Raw genomic sequence first — 13,776 nt, forward strand, 5'->3', positions numbered from 1 at the left:
GATTTGGCAACCTGACATACCATGATTTAAAGTACCAGTCCCCTCTGGCTGGGCATTTAGGTTGCTTCTCATTTGGGGCTATTATCAATTGTCTGTGGTTACTGCCCTGGGCATCTCTTTGGAAGGTGAATTTCTTGGCTAGGGGGACATCATGTGAGCCTTTGCCCAGGCTGGCCCCTCTGCTGGGCCATTGTCTCCTCCCAGTGAGCACACATTCTTCTGGAGTGCACACGTCACCTCTGAAGCACCCTGGGCTTCATCTGTAGCTCTTCTTGCCCTCAGCAGTTCTCTTCTCCCAGGGGTCATAAGCATGTGCTAATTTCCTGCTTCTCCTAGGGCACAGAGCCTGCCTTCTCCTCCTTCTGTCCCCTGGCCTCCAGCACGTAGTAGGTGCCTGGGAAAGGCCTCTCAGCAGAAGGAGCCATCCCTGGCTGGTGTACAGTGTGGGATCGTGTGGTGTTTCTGTTACTCTCCATGAACAAGTGCCACTGTGTTTTTAAATTTTTCCAAAAGCAGAATGTCTGTTGTGTTTGCCAGACTGGTTGCTCTTTTAGGAGTGGCTCTCTCCTGCCCATCCCAAACTCCTCATTTCCTTGTCTTTTAGAGTCATTCTACAGGTCTGCAGCACCACGTTCTGGGAGGCCTGACCTCTGGGGTGTAGCCTGGACCAGCAGAAGCATGGCGGTTCTGCAAGACAGGGGGCTCAGAACTCAGTGCCTGGGTCTGGGCTCTGTTGGTAATGGCAGGCCTTTGGTGGGGAGCTCACACTTTGCTTCAAAGGAAGTGCTGAGTGTTCAGCCAGTGCCTAGCCAGGAAAGTAAGAAGTAGCATTCTGGGAGCTGAGGCAAGCTCTGGTAGAACCAAGGTAGCGATGAAGCTAGCCTTTGGAGGATTAGAGTCACAGGAACATCTCTACTGTCATCCCAGGCACCAGGAGAGCAAATTCTTCAGCTTTCCAAAGTGGGTGTCCTCTGGGACCTCCTAAGGTCATGGCCAAGTGGTAGGCAGCAGGTACAGCTCTGCTGAGATACTGAGCCCAAGTCTTGCGTCTCCGGCACACAGGACCGTTTTCCTCATTAGCTCCTCTGGAGCCACAGTGCTCACGAAGCTGCATCCGTAGAAGGAAAAAAGCTGCTGTCAGTGGGTTTGGGATATCTGCAGAACACAGGGTAAGAGAAGGGAGGTCCAAAGACAAGGAGGCAGGACTCTCCTCCCTGGCCTGCCTCTTCCCATTCAGGTCTCTCCTCCCTGGCCTGCCCATGGGGGATGCCAGGGCAAGCTCTAAGAAGATAAACCTGACCAAGTCAAACCCTAGCTCAAAACCTTCTCTAGCACCTGATAAAATCTACCTCCTTGACCAAGCATCCAAGGTTGGTCCTCATCCCCATTCCATCCCCCTTCCATCCCTCCTCCCTACCACTCCCCTTTTCAGTAACCCCACTGAGCACATCTCTCCCCACCCCCCAAGGCTCCCGCCTGGAATGCTTTTTCCGCCTCTGTCTTTATTCTCCACCTTCAGAAAGCCACACCAGGTCACTCTCTCTCTCTCTTCCCTTCTGTGTCTGTCCTTGTTTGCCTCCCCCACCAGACTGGGCTCTGTCCTCCAGCGCAGCCCAGGCCTTAAGTGTCCACCTGGGTGCTCTCAGAATCGCTGCTGATGGTCCGCGGGAGGGTTGGAGGACTCCGTGTGACATGTGAGTGAGCTGGGGAAGGAAGACCCACAAACATTGATCGAGGGGCCTTAGATGGGCTTCTCATTTCCCTCACAGTCTGGGAGGTCCAGGCCAGAGTGCCATATGATTTCACCACACAAAACCCTCTGGACACCCTCGCCAGCGCGGCAGGTGGCTAGGGGACCTCAGCAACTTCTCAAACTCCCCTCGGTGGGATCATTTTAGCTCAGGAACTTGCTTTGCCCTCTCCCCATTAAGACAGGGCCTTCCTTCCCCAGGCCCTGCCGGCCTCTCTTGAGGTCCTGACTTGCTTACTTATTAGCTCTGGGTCTCTGGGTGAGGGTGCCCATTGGGCAGGAGGATTGGGTACCTTAGACACCCCAGGGGAACACAACCGTAAGACCCCAGCCAATTCGCTCTAGGAGCTGGGGTCCGCACTCCCCTGAAAAGGGGCTGGAAGGGCTAATGCCAGACCCGAGCGGGAGGGGCCGCGGACAGGGTGCCCCGGTGGCCCTGGGAGGGGGTCCGGGCTGCGGGCGGGGACCCCAGCGCCCCGGAAGGAGCCGCGCACGCCCCTGCACGCGGTGCCCGCCGTGGCGGCCGCGGAACCGGAGGTGAGAGCGCCCCCGCCCCGCTTCCCGCACGCGGCCGGCCGGGGCTGGGGGCGGCGCGGAGAGGGCGCGGGGCGCGGCGAGCGGCCGCCTTCCCTTCTCCGCAGCGCGGGCCGCGCTCCTCCTCCCCTTGCCTGGGCCCGCTTCCCCGCTCCCGGCCCCTCGGTGGCGGGATGCGGGCGCCGGGCCCGGGCGGGGGCCGAGGGCCGAGGCCTGGGCGGCCTGGCGGGGGCCCGGGTGGGCGGCCGCGCGGGGCCGGGGGCCAAGGCAGTGAGCGCGCCGCTCCCCGCGCGCGGGCGGGGGAGGGATCGGGGGCGGGGGCGGGGGCAGGCGCGGGGAGGGCGGCGGCGGAGCGGGGAGCCGGGCGGCTCGGAGCCTCGCGGCGGGCGGGCGGGCGAGGGAGGGGGCGCGGGAGCCCCCCGCCCCCCGAAGGAGGAGTCTGGCTCCCACTTGCAGCCTCGGACGCGCGGCGAGGCGGCCGCCGCCGGAGGAGCCCCCGCCCCTGCGCGCCTCCCTCCCGGGAGCCGGGCCCCTGCCTCCCTCCGTGCGCGTTGCTGCTCGCGGCCGCCGCGGCCGCCGAAGAGGAGCCCGGGGCCAGGTAGGGCCGGGGCGGCGGGGGCGCGGGCGGCGGGCCGGAGGGGGCGCGGCCGGGACCCTCTCCAGGCGCGGGGTGACGCCCGCGGCGCTGCGCAGGGCGCCTGCAAAGTTACTTTGGCCGCCTTTGCCGGGTGCGGCGGCCCGGCCGAGCGGCTGCGCGGGAGGGGGCTTGGCCGGGGGGCTGGACTCCGGCGAGGGCCGCGCGGTCAGCGAAACTTTTCCCCTGCTCGCCCATCGCTGCCGGCTGCTGGCGGAGTAGCCGGTGGAAGAAGCGGGCTGCTGGGGCGCAAGTGGTGAAGGCGGTGACAACAATAGCAGCTCCAGTCGTGGAGAACCTACTGTGCGCAGCGAGTCCCCGCTGGCACCTACGGGGAAGAGGAGAGGGACGGATGCTGGTCAAGTGGCCACTTTGGCTAGGTATTACTGGAAACTTCATTCCATCCGTCCATTCATCTGTCCATCCATCCACCCAGCCACTCACTCATTCAACACGTTATTTACTGCTGTCTACTGTGCCCCCAGATGGGGACCCAGGGACTAACCAGACAAGTCCCAGTCCTCAGCAGCAGTATTACACGGACCGCCCATGCCAGGGAGCAGTTTTGCCTCTTACGTGTTTATTCTGGGACCGCCATAGAATAGAGTATCATACAGTCTCCCTGGACCCTATGTGGGAACACTTGGGAGCTGCCGTGTCCAGGAGTCCAGCCGGGTAGGTTTAGGTTGGGGACCTACCCTCTTCGATCTCCTCTCAACTCTGGGGTCTCAGGCCAGGTGGTGCATTGGGGTTCAGAGGCCCCACTCTGGAACTGGACCCCAACCATGTCCAGCTGACCTCTGTGGGATATCTTCCCCTTAGCACCCCTCCAGGAGCTCAGCTGCTACCCTCTCCCCATTTCCACTGTTTTGTTGAATGACCCCGAGGAGAGCTTGTTAAGTGACAAACAACTATGAAATTAAACTGGGGAACAAAAGTGAGGTGCTGTTGAATGGTTGAGCTGGCTTGACAGGAGGTGAATGGTGATGGGAGATTTGTTAGCAGAGATCTGCCTCCTTAGGGGGCCTGTGTGGGGTCGTGTGGGCAGTCATGCCTCAATACCCTGAGTGGCCTTGGCCAGAACAGAAAAAAAATATTAAACCAACTTCATGAGTCCCTGTCACATGGCTGAAAATGCTTTGGGGGATGTCTGAGAGGCCATCTACTTCCCGGCTGGAAGCCAGGCCTTGGTGCACAGGAGCCAGGGCACTAGGAGCCATCTGGGGGAGGGGGCTTTTATATGGCTGGGCTGAGGCAGAGAGAACACCAGGCTTTGGAGCTGGTGGTATAGGGAGGCGTCTGAAGCAAGGCGCAGTCTTCAGGGGATCGCTGTGTGAGAGCCTCGCATAATAAACCGTGCCTCACGACGCCCGGCTCTCTGCAAATTGGCTTTCCGAGTGGCAGCCCCTCAACACTTGTAAAATCTTTTTTTCTCAAGATGGATTTCGGCGAAATGGTTCCATCTATTCCAGTGCTCCATTGTTGGAGGCATATTGATTGGCTGATGGGTAGTCAAAAGGCGACAATCCAGTCATGGAGCTTTAATCGAGTGTTTGGGCAGTGGTTCCACATGGGACTGTCTTCTGATTTCCTCCCGGAGTCCCAGAAAATTTCGGAAGACCCGTGTGAATCAGAACCTTCTCTGGGGGCTGGGTGTCCATCTCTCTGTGGACCAAGGACCTTGGATGTAACCACTGAATGGTATGCTCAGAGCCATTCACACCCACCCTGGCCAATGCCCCGTGGGCTGCGTTTAGTGACCAGTAGAACAGGCCTAGGTTTAGGTAAAAGTTGTGCATTTCAGAGTGTTTCCACTTTTGCCCAGCTGCATCAGAAACACACAGATCGGTGTATGCAATTATCACTCTGGAAAAGCTGCTTTTTAAAATTTCCCAGTCCACCCATGGGACTATTAAATTTTTATCTGACCAAAGTGATTTAAGTTCATTTGTTCCTCCCTTGAACTTGCTGCCTCCCCACCCAGGCAGCCGGAGGCCCCTAGTGTGCTCCCTGCATACAGGGCCCACGCTCTTCTTGTCTGAGGAATCACGGCTGGTTGCTGGATTTCACCAAAAGGGAGCATTCAGAGAAAAAGATCAGCACTTTGGACTTCTGGAGGAAAGGAAACAGGACCAAGTGCAGTCATCTTTTAATCTATCAAAATACCTTTGCCTTTACAATTTCAGACCTGTGAACTGATGGTGAATAGCGGGACAGAGGAAATCAATCGGCCAGGCAAAGACTTTTAGCAAGTAAATATTATGCATAGAAAACCATGCAATTAGTGGAGGTTAGTTAATGCCTTTCAAGTCTCGGGAGCTGCAGTTGAGGGTGGAATTTCAGCATTATCCCTGAATTGTCTGTCAAAATCTTTAAAGTGACAATGTGACATGTCTCGCCCATCGCCCCTCCCTCCTGGGAACAAAAAAGGGTCTTTGCATGCATCCCCCTTTCCATTCTTCTGCCTTCTGTTCGGAGGGAGGTTACCTTTGTCTGTCTGCACCTCTGGCTGGGCTCCGCAGGTGCCCTGGTCCAGGAACAGGTTCTCAGGCTCATTCTGTACCCACAGGTTGAAGTTGCTGGCTATTGAGACGAGAGCCAGGCCTGTTTATAGGGTCTTCCTTTTGTCTTGGGTGCCTCGTCCTCTAGGACCAGATGCAGGAGACACTCAGAGAGCCAGAAGGGAACATTTCCTGTAGTAAGGGACCATTTAGCGAGGATCTTGCGGACATGCTGAAAGCAGCTCCCTGCAGCGTGGTCCTGGTGTGTGCATGTCTCCACAAAATGACACTGCTCCAGCATCTTCTCCAGCCTGCCCCTGACACAGTTTGCTTTGGGTTTTAAGAGGTACTAAAGTGTGAAAAGCAAAAACAATGCTAGGGAAAGGAAAGACACCCCCCCCAAAAAAAAGAATCCCTCTTTGGAGTAGGGTTGGGTGGGAGGTAAAAATGGTTTCTTGGTTAGTTTGACTCACTGTGACTCTCCCTGGTGACCCAGCCAGCCTGCTGCCAGCACAAATGTTTACTTTATTTTATTTTGACCCCCACCCCCGCCCCAGTGAGACAAAACTTAGTTATGCTCCATTTCCGTTTAAAATAACTATGGTTGATGAGGCAGCTCAATTTCATTAAAAAATTCTCAACAAATTGAGATTATGTGTTAATACATTTATAATTTTGAATTCATCTAGTGACTTGAAATGTTCTTTTGCCTTTCTGTGAATTACTCTTCCAAAGGTTTTCCTGGACATGAACTTGACATGATGTCAGAATCTGGTCATTCGACATAAATAGAAGCATGTATCTGGTTGTTGATGCAGGAGCAGGTTCGTCTTTCTACCACCCCAGTCTGCACCTGCAAGTTTATTCCTACAATGCAACTTGTCTGTGGCCCTGCTTCCCCTTCCCCTGCCCTCCTCCTGAGAAGGCTTTGTGGCTTAGCACTGCCGCACATGAAAACATTCTGATGTTGCTTGCACCGGCTTCATCGCTTTAAGGACAAAACGATGCCTGCTTCCAATTTCCAACAGGCTTCTCGTTTCCCCTCCATTTCATTCTTTGCATTTTCTGCACAGTATTGCGGGCTGCACAATCTATTGCACCTGCTACCTGAGAAATTCCAGCCCTTCCCCGCACTCTGCTTTTCCCTGCCTCACAACCAAGCGCTCTTTGGTATTTGAGGATTTGTGGAAAAGGCTGAGGTTCCTTCCCCAACCCCGGGCTTGCCATGGGTTCCCTGCACAATGGGGGTGGGGGTGCAGAATGGAGTTTAGCTTTGGTAAGTTTATCATTCAGGCACATTAGTTAATGGATTGTACTTTGGAGGTTTAATTCTTAACTGCAGATTTCTGCATGACTACAAAAAAAATTACACATGAACCAATCATAAAAACGGCCAAGCCCCACTCTCAGACTTCAGTGTGGGATTCCCCGAGTGACATCTGCTTAATAGATTGCCACGAGAACTGTAAATCACCATTCATTTTCTTTGCAAATCATATCTGAATGCTGAGTAACCTCTTGCTTCTTGCCTGTCCCAGCCACGCAGGTCCCAAACTCCTTTGAGTGGTGTGTGAATTGATGTGTTTGTGGGGAGGAATGTGGGTGCTGACTTTTACATAGTCCTCCTTTCCTCGGTGTGTGGGTATGTCTGTGTGCGGGCTTGAACCAGATCCCAGCAGCTTCCCATTGCTACTCCACAGACACGTCAATGTCTCAGAGCTTTATTTTGAAAACTAGGACATAGCACTTTGCAGAGGAAAAATCAGTCCACTCACTATTATTTATGTGATTGCTAGATGGATGTAGAAAGCCTCAAGAATTATAATAATTTATGGAGGGGAGCACTGGTTGCAAGTGTCTTCCTCTGCCCGAGCTCTGTGGAATTCTTCTCCACCCGGATCTTGTTCTGGGCAGAGGGGATGGAGAGTAGATCCTGATGAGCGGACTGCTTTCACATCTGCATGAAGGGAATAAGTGAGCAGACAGGACGTGATTCAGTAAGTAGTACTCTTCATCATTCTGAAATAAAAGGATGTAATTGGAAAATGAAGCAGGAGTGACTGTTGAGGGGGGTGGGTTGAGGAATTAGAAAGTGTAATTTAAAATCATGTAGTCATAATTCAAAAGGGACCCAGCTAAAAGGTTTTTAAGTGGCAAACGCTTTAAAGTCACTTGTGGTTGATTCTTTCTCAAGGAACATGGACTGGTTTTCACTGTATTTGTGGATTCTTTCATCCACTTAGCTCATCAGCTTATTCAGCGGAGCCACTAATACAGCTGCTCACCAGTATTTTCTTTGGTGGAAACCCACAGTGGATACCGAGGGCAGACAGAAGGCTGGATTGTTGTAGGATATCGTGGGACTGGTCTGATTTTTTTTTGTTCCATTGGTCTATTTGCTCCTTTTCCTTTTCTTTTGAGTTCCCCTGGTTATATTTTGTTTTATTTTTTGCCCTTTATGACATTCCCAACTCTCAACTAATCAATTGCTTATTTTCAGACACAGGCAAAACAAGGAAATTGAAAAGTGATTTTTGAGCTCGCATGGAAAGCATGGCTTGTAAAAAGAATTCTCCCCAAACCTCCATCCCTTGATACATTTCTGTTAGACATTATCTCCTGCATTTTGCCCGTAGGGACCAAACGGGGTGCTTTTTTTTTTTTTTTTCCCTAGCCACACTGCAATACAAGTCTCTGTACACAGTGCCACCCCTGAGCTGGCTTTCTTGGGCTTTGCTATGAGGCAGTAGCTGAAGGCGGTGGGTTATACTTTGGGCTGGCTGATTAAAGGCTGGGGGGAGCCGGCTGCTCCCTGTCACAGCGACAGGGTGAGAGGAGGAGTCGGAGCAAAGATGTGGTTGGCATTCTTTGGCAGCTTCCTGAGTGTTGGGTTCTTCAGAACTCTGCAGCTGGCAAGGCTGTAGTGGCTTCTTGTGTGTAACCAGTGCTGTGCCTGTGTAGTCCCTGACTGTCGTCTGATTTCTGGACTCAGAGCAGCACAATATTGTCCTCTCCTCAGTTACTGTTAAAGGTGTGCCAGCAAGTGGAAGACAAATATCAGTGACTTTTGTCGGTGTTACCTTAACACTTTGCTTTGTGGTTAGAGGTGACCTTCAACTTCCAAGTCAGAACTTGTGAGAGCTGGAGAGGGGGGCCGATAACCATGGCGCGGGGACAACAGATGAACCAGTGCCATTGAGGCTGTGTCAGGCTGCAGTGGGTGTGCTCCAGGCTACGCAGAAGAGTAGACCTCTCCTGATCTGCGGATCTGCCAGCCCAGGTGGTGTGAACCATGGGTTTCCCTTGCACATCTTTGGACCATTTGGGACCGTTAGAACCACCTATGTGTCTCTTTCTGCAAAACCCACCTGTCATTGAGATGCTCCTGTGGTCAGGCCCTTCTTAGTCTCTCTCCTTTCTGGGCCTTTGGCACAAACTGGCTAGCCTCACAGTTGGGGGGTGATCTTCTCGCGGGGTTCACAGACCCCTCCACTAACGCCTCCTCACTTGGAGTTCCAGGAGGGCTGCCTGGCTGCTCCTGCATCTCTAAGCCCTGAAAGGACTTGTTTCCTTTCTGTGTCACTTGGGTCCCAGGACAAGGTGTGGCCCAGAGGAGGAGCAGTGTATGTTTAGGGGCTGACCAGTGTCCTCCAGCACCTAGAAAAACTAGCCAAGGGCAGGTTGTGCCAGATGTGTATAGCTACCCATGCTGGGAAGCAGAGTAACCATGAGGAAGGGGAGAAGGGCTGAGGAGCCCCTGGCTTCCAGGTAGGGGAGGAAGGGGTGTGGGGCCATTTGAATGCAGAACTCCTGGGTTTCATTGGGACCTCCTTAGCAGAGTGGAAGTACACTTAGTGAGCGCCTATTGGGTGTCGGAGTTTCCACTGTGGCTGTGTGCTTGTACATCCCCTGTGCCCTTTCAGCCCAGCACCGCCTCCCAGCCAGGGTGGGGTGGGGGTTGGCATATGTGCATTTGCAGATGAAAACCCAGACTGAGGAGGTTAAAGATCTCCAACCCCCCTGCGGACTCAAGGCCTGTGTAGTTTCACTTGTTTATTTGCTCCTTCGCTCATTCCTGCCTTCAGCTCACAGAACCAGGGCTTGTGTTAGGGGCTTTGAAAAGGGAGGCCCCGGGGGCTGTGGGTGGAGAGGTCAGCACTGATGTCTCCAAGGCTCTGAGCTGTCTTGAGCAGGAGCTGGGAAATGGGCAGGCAGCCACAGGGGTGGAGTGGCTTGGGGAGCTTTTCATGCAGGGTGCAGCATACCTGGTAGCTCTGCACAGGACTCTCGGTTGCTGAGCTGGGCCTGAGGAATGAGAGGGAGGCTGGGGTGGGTGCGGCCTTTGGAGCTGAGAGTAGTTGGCTTCCCTAAGGGCAGCAGGTACTCTGAGAAGGCTGGGAACACCAAGGGGAACGGCATGCTTTAAGAAGGTTTTTCTGGAGGTGGCTGTGGCAAAGCTGTGGCAGCAGAGGGCCCAAGTCAGCAGAAGGTCATGGTGGGGTGGAGGGGATGAGGATAGATTGGGGACAGGAGTCAGACCTCTTTCCTAGACATCAGCTCTGCATGCAGTTGGCCCCTCATGGCTACTTGCTCCTTGGTGTCTGTAGAGCAACCAGGCTCCCCTTTGAGTGTCTGACTGTACTGGACTCATGGTGCCTAAAGACCAGAAATAGACCTCTTCAAGCGGAAAGAGGAGAGACCATCTTGCAAGAGGATGACAGTTCAGAAAAGCAAGCCCTATGACATGGAGAGAAGTTTTCAATGAATGTCAGGCCAGAAAGAAACCTCCCACTCTGGGGCCTTTGGTGGGGCAGGCACAAGGCTCCTCCCACCCTCCCTGTAACCTTAAGACGAGACCAGTGAAAAAGCAGGAACAGAGAGGCTGGGTGACATGTCCAGTGTCCACAGTGCAGCCGTGAGGGGTCTCCTTTGCAGATAGTCCTTTCTTGGTCACCAGCTGAGAGTACACCATTAGCCCTAACCGCATCACCCTGCCTGTCTTCTTCCACGTGCATATCATTGTCAGGAAGCCTTTTTTTTTGTTACTCACATGTTTATCATCCTCCTCCTGCCCTATAACATTCTTTTGGGATAGGGGCCAACAACAGTTAGGGCCCTGGCAAATCTTTGTTGAATAATTAGTAGAATCATTTGTTCATTTGTACTTCCTTCTGCAGCTCCTCGCAGTCCATGGCTGCATGGGGGAGGCCATGTGACTTGTTCAAGGTCACTCTGCGGTTTGGGGAGCCAGGACGCCCACTAGGCAGTCTCCCTGCTGCAGTCCCAGAGTGTGCCTGCTATGTGGTTTTGGGGACCAGGTGCAAACGCTTCCCAGCTAAAAGCCGGGTGCAGAGGGATGCTGCTCCCCCTGCGTGAATTCTCCGCGGCAGAGAATGTGCATGTTCTCGCCGGTGGCTGGTGTGCTGCTGCAGCACATAAATATTAAATGGGTATTAAAAGAAGGTTCTGCGTTCCCAGTTTCCCTGGTTTCTCCAAGCAAGGCCCATTTCGAACCCCCTTAATGTGAAATGTAGCATTTTACCACGGAGCCGCCTCCCACCTCTTTCTGCTGAGTCCCCCACGGTGGCAGCACCTGCTTTCCTGGGGCAGGAGTTGGGGGACCTTGGGATTTGCCTTTCACCAGGGCTGTGCCCAGGCTGGTCAGCCCCCTTGAAGCATGGCGGGCTAGGTGAAGGGAAAGAGCTGTGGATATATGTGAGGCTGAGCAGTCTGGACCCCTGCCCTCTGTTGGGCCTGTGCTGGGTGCTGGGGAAGGGGTCTGGCCAGACACATTCTGTCTGCCTGTCTGTCTATCCATCCATCCATCCATCCATCCATTCACCCATATACCCATCCATCCATTCTTTCCTTTTGCCCATCTACCCACCCATCATCCCTCCCTCCGTCCGTCCCTCTATCCATACATTCAGTAATTCAGCATTTATGAAGTGTTCGTAATGGGCTCTCTGGTGATACTAATGTAAGAAAACAAAGCAAACGTTCCTCTGCAGTTACTGTGTGATAGGCTCTGCAATGAGCAGCTCACAGACCACCTTGCTTTATCTTCACAACTCTGGGAGTCAGTGGCCTTTGTTCTCTGAGCCTCTGGGAGTTCACACTGCTTGCTTATGGTCAGAGATAGAGGCATTCAGTGTCAGTAAGGGATACAAAGCCTCAGGGGACTCTTGCTCTTTGCCGGACCATGGAACGAGGGTCTCTGATCAAGGCCTGTCTTTGCTGAGAGGTGTAGTGTGAATGCCTTTAGCCAGTTGGGGAAGAGAGCAGAGTGATCCACCAGGCAGCCTGGTGAACCTGGGTTCTAGCTCTGCCACCTGCTTGCTGTGTGATGCTGGGCCAGAGACATTGTTTCTCATTTGTAGAACGTGAACTTTAGGGCTACCTACCTTACAGGTAGTGAGCACTAAAGAGAGCCCCCCATGAAATGTTGGGATTGGATGGTCAGGAAGAATAGAAGAGTACCCTTCGGCTGAGGCCATGGGGTGCAAGAGCCCAGTGGATACTGGCTTGGGTAGCTGAGTATGGGCAGGGTCTCCAGGTCAAGTGTCCTTATCAGAAGAGCCTTGACAAGCTCATCAGGCAGCATGTGATGCAGTTAGTATGCATTGAGAAAGATTTGTCTTCTCTGGACTCTGTGAGGGACTCAGTACCCATGCAAGGTGCCTCAGTACCCTAGCGGCACTGGCTGGCAGCAGGCCCTCCATATTCAGGCTCAAATTTGAACAGAGTAGTGATTATGATAGTCACAGTGAACACTATCACTGAGCACTGGTACCTGCCAGGCATTGTACTTAGGATTCCTGTTTACTCCTTCACTTAACCCACACACCCACCTCAGGAGGAGGTTACACCCATTTTCCAGGGGAGAAAGCTGAGGCTAAGGAGGGTAGGGTGTCATGCAGCTCAGTGCAGGGGCTCAACACCCCCATCCAGATCCAGGCAGGACTGGCTCGGAGCAGATGGAGCCCTGGACCTTGATGTCTCGTGCTCCGGGGCTGTCACAGGGCTGCTCCGTGTGCTCCATGCCTGACAGCAGTTACACACAGGAGAAGCACAGGTGGCCTGTGAACCCCAAGGCCAGGACACCCTGGGTCCCCCACCTCATAGTTTGCTACACAGGCATCCATAGGGAAGGCGGTTACTTAGGATCAATTTACAGTGACAACGGAACAAGAGTGTCCCGAGGATAAAGCATCTCTCTCCTTCTCCGTCTCTCTCCCTCTCCCTCTTTCTCTTGGTCTTCCTGAGTGGAGAAGGGAGATGTGTTGTGAATCAGGATGTGCTTTTGGAGGGAGGGTGGACAAAGTGAATATTGCTATTTTATTTTACCTTGTATGGGGACGATCAAGATTTTTAAAAAATTAATAACCCATTTCTCCTTTGCACATAATTAGAATGTTCTCCAGTCTCTAATTTTTGTCATTTTCCTAATCTAATTTATTTTCTGTGTCGATTCTTCTTCCAAGTGCAAACCAGGGGGATTTTTTTTTCCTTCCTTTTTAATATGATTGGGGGATGACTGTCCAGGAATAGTTTAAATTACATTATTTTCTTCTTGGTTAATGCGGTGCAAATAGAATGGTCAGAGGGTTTTCATGATCAACACCTGAAAACAACAGGAACAAACAATTCTTCAAGGCATTTCCTACTTACATAATTTAAGAAATAATTATGAAAAGGACCAGAAAAAAAAGCGATGGTATTAGTAAGGAAGTGTTGGCTGCATAGCGCTGAGGACATTGGGGTAGGACAAGTCACCTGGATCTGCGTAGCAAGGTTGGATCTGCCAGTATTCCAGTAAATTCAGGGTCCAGTAAATATAAATGCAAACAGCTCTTTCCAATGAAAGAACACGTTTTTAAAAAAATGATGGCACTTGTCAGCTGTGTTTTAAGTGGATTCAAGGATGAACAGGAACTTGGGAATTCCTGAGATCCTGCCAGGGCAGGGCAAGGCATTGAGAGACTGCTTCTCCCTCCTACTCTTCTCCAGTGGAGGTGTAAGGCCCTGGGCTGGGGAAAATCCCTTCTCTGGGAGCTGCTAAAAGACTTCTTGAGGCTAAATTGATGTGGAGGAAGGAATTTTTCCTCTTGCTGTCTGCACCTGCTCAGGCTTGCTGGGGTGTGGGTGTGGGCCTGTGTGGGTGTGTTTGGGGTTTTGTGGGGAGGGGGTGACCTTGGAGGGGAATCCTTCCTGTCCCCCAGTTCTGAAAAGTAAAACTCAACTTCCCTGTTTACAAAATACCAGCCATTGTCTTGCCCCAGCTCACTGTTACCCCTGTGGGCTCTGGAGGATTTTATTGAAGGATAAAAAAATGTCTTAAGTATTTTAACATGTTG

General features: G+C 52.9%; 1 protein-coding gene across 4 annotated transcripts in view; it reads left to right on the top strand.

Annotated features, from left to right (window-relative positions):
• Positions 1-2,762: 2,762 nt before the first annotated feature.
• Positions 2,763-13,776, top strand: part of Mpped1 (metallophosphoesterase domain containing 1) — a 77,730-nt gene continuing 66,716 nt past the window's right edge. Inside the window, exons 1-2 of one of the 4 annotated variants that reach the window (XM_074084637.1) lie at positions 2,779-2,882; positions 3,141-3,298. Coding sequence is in view for 1 of the 4 variants with exons in the window: in XM_074084636.1 (XP_073940737.1) it covers positions 7,381-7,416 (36 nt within the window). In the remaining 3 variants the exon portion in view is untranslated. Of the gene's footprint in view, positions 2,883-3,140; positions 3,299-7,099; positions 7,417-13,776 lie in introns of those variants that run through there. The other 3 variants (XM_020174180.2, XM_074084638.1, XM_074084636.1) reach the window with 3 other exon arrangements.

This window comes from Castor canadensis, chromosome 8 (assembly GCF_047511655.1).
Source record: "Castor canadensis chromosome 8, mCasCan1.hap1v2, whole genome shotgun sequence".
NCBI lineage: Eukaryota > Metazoa > Chordata > Mammalia > Rodentia > Castoridae > Castor > Castor canadensis.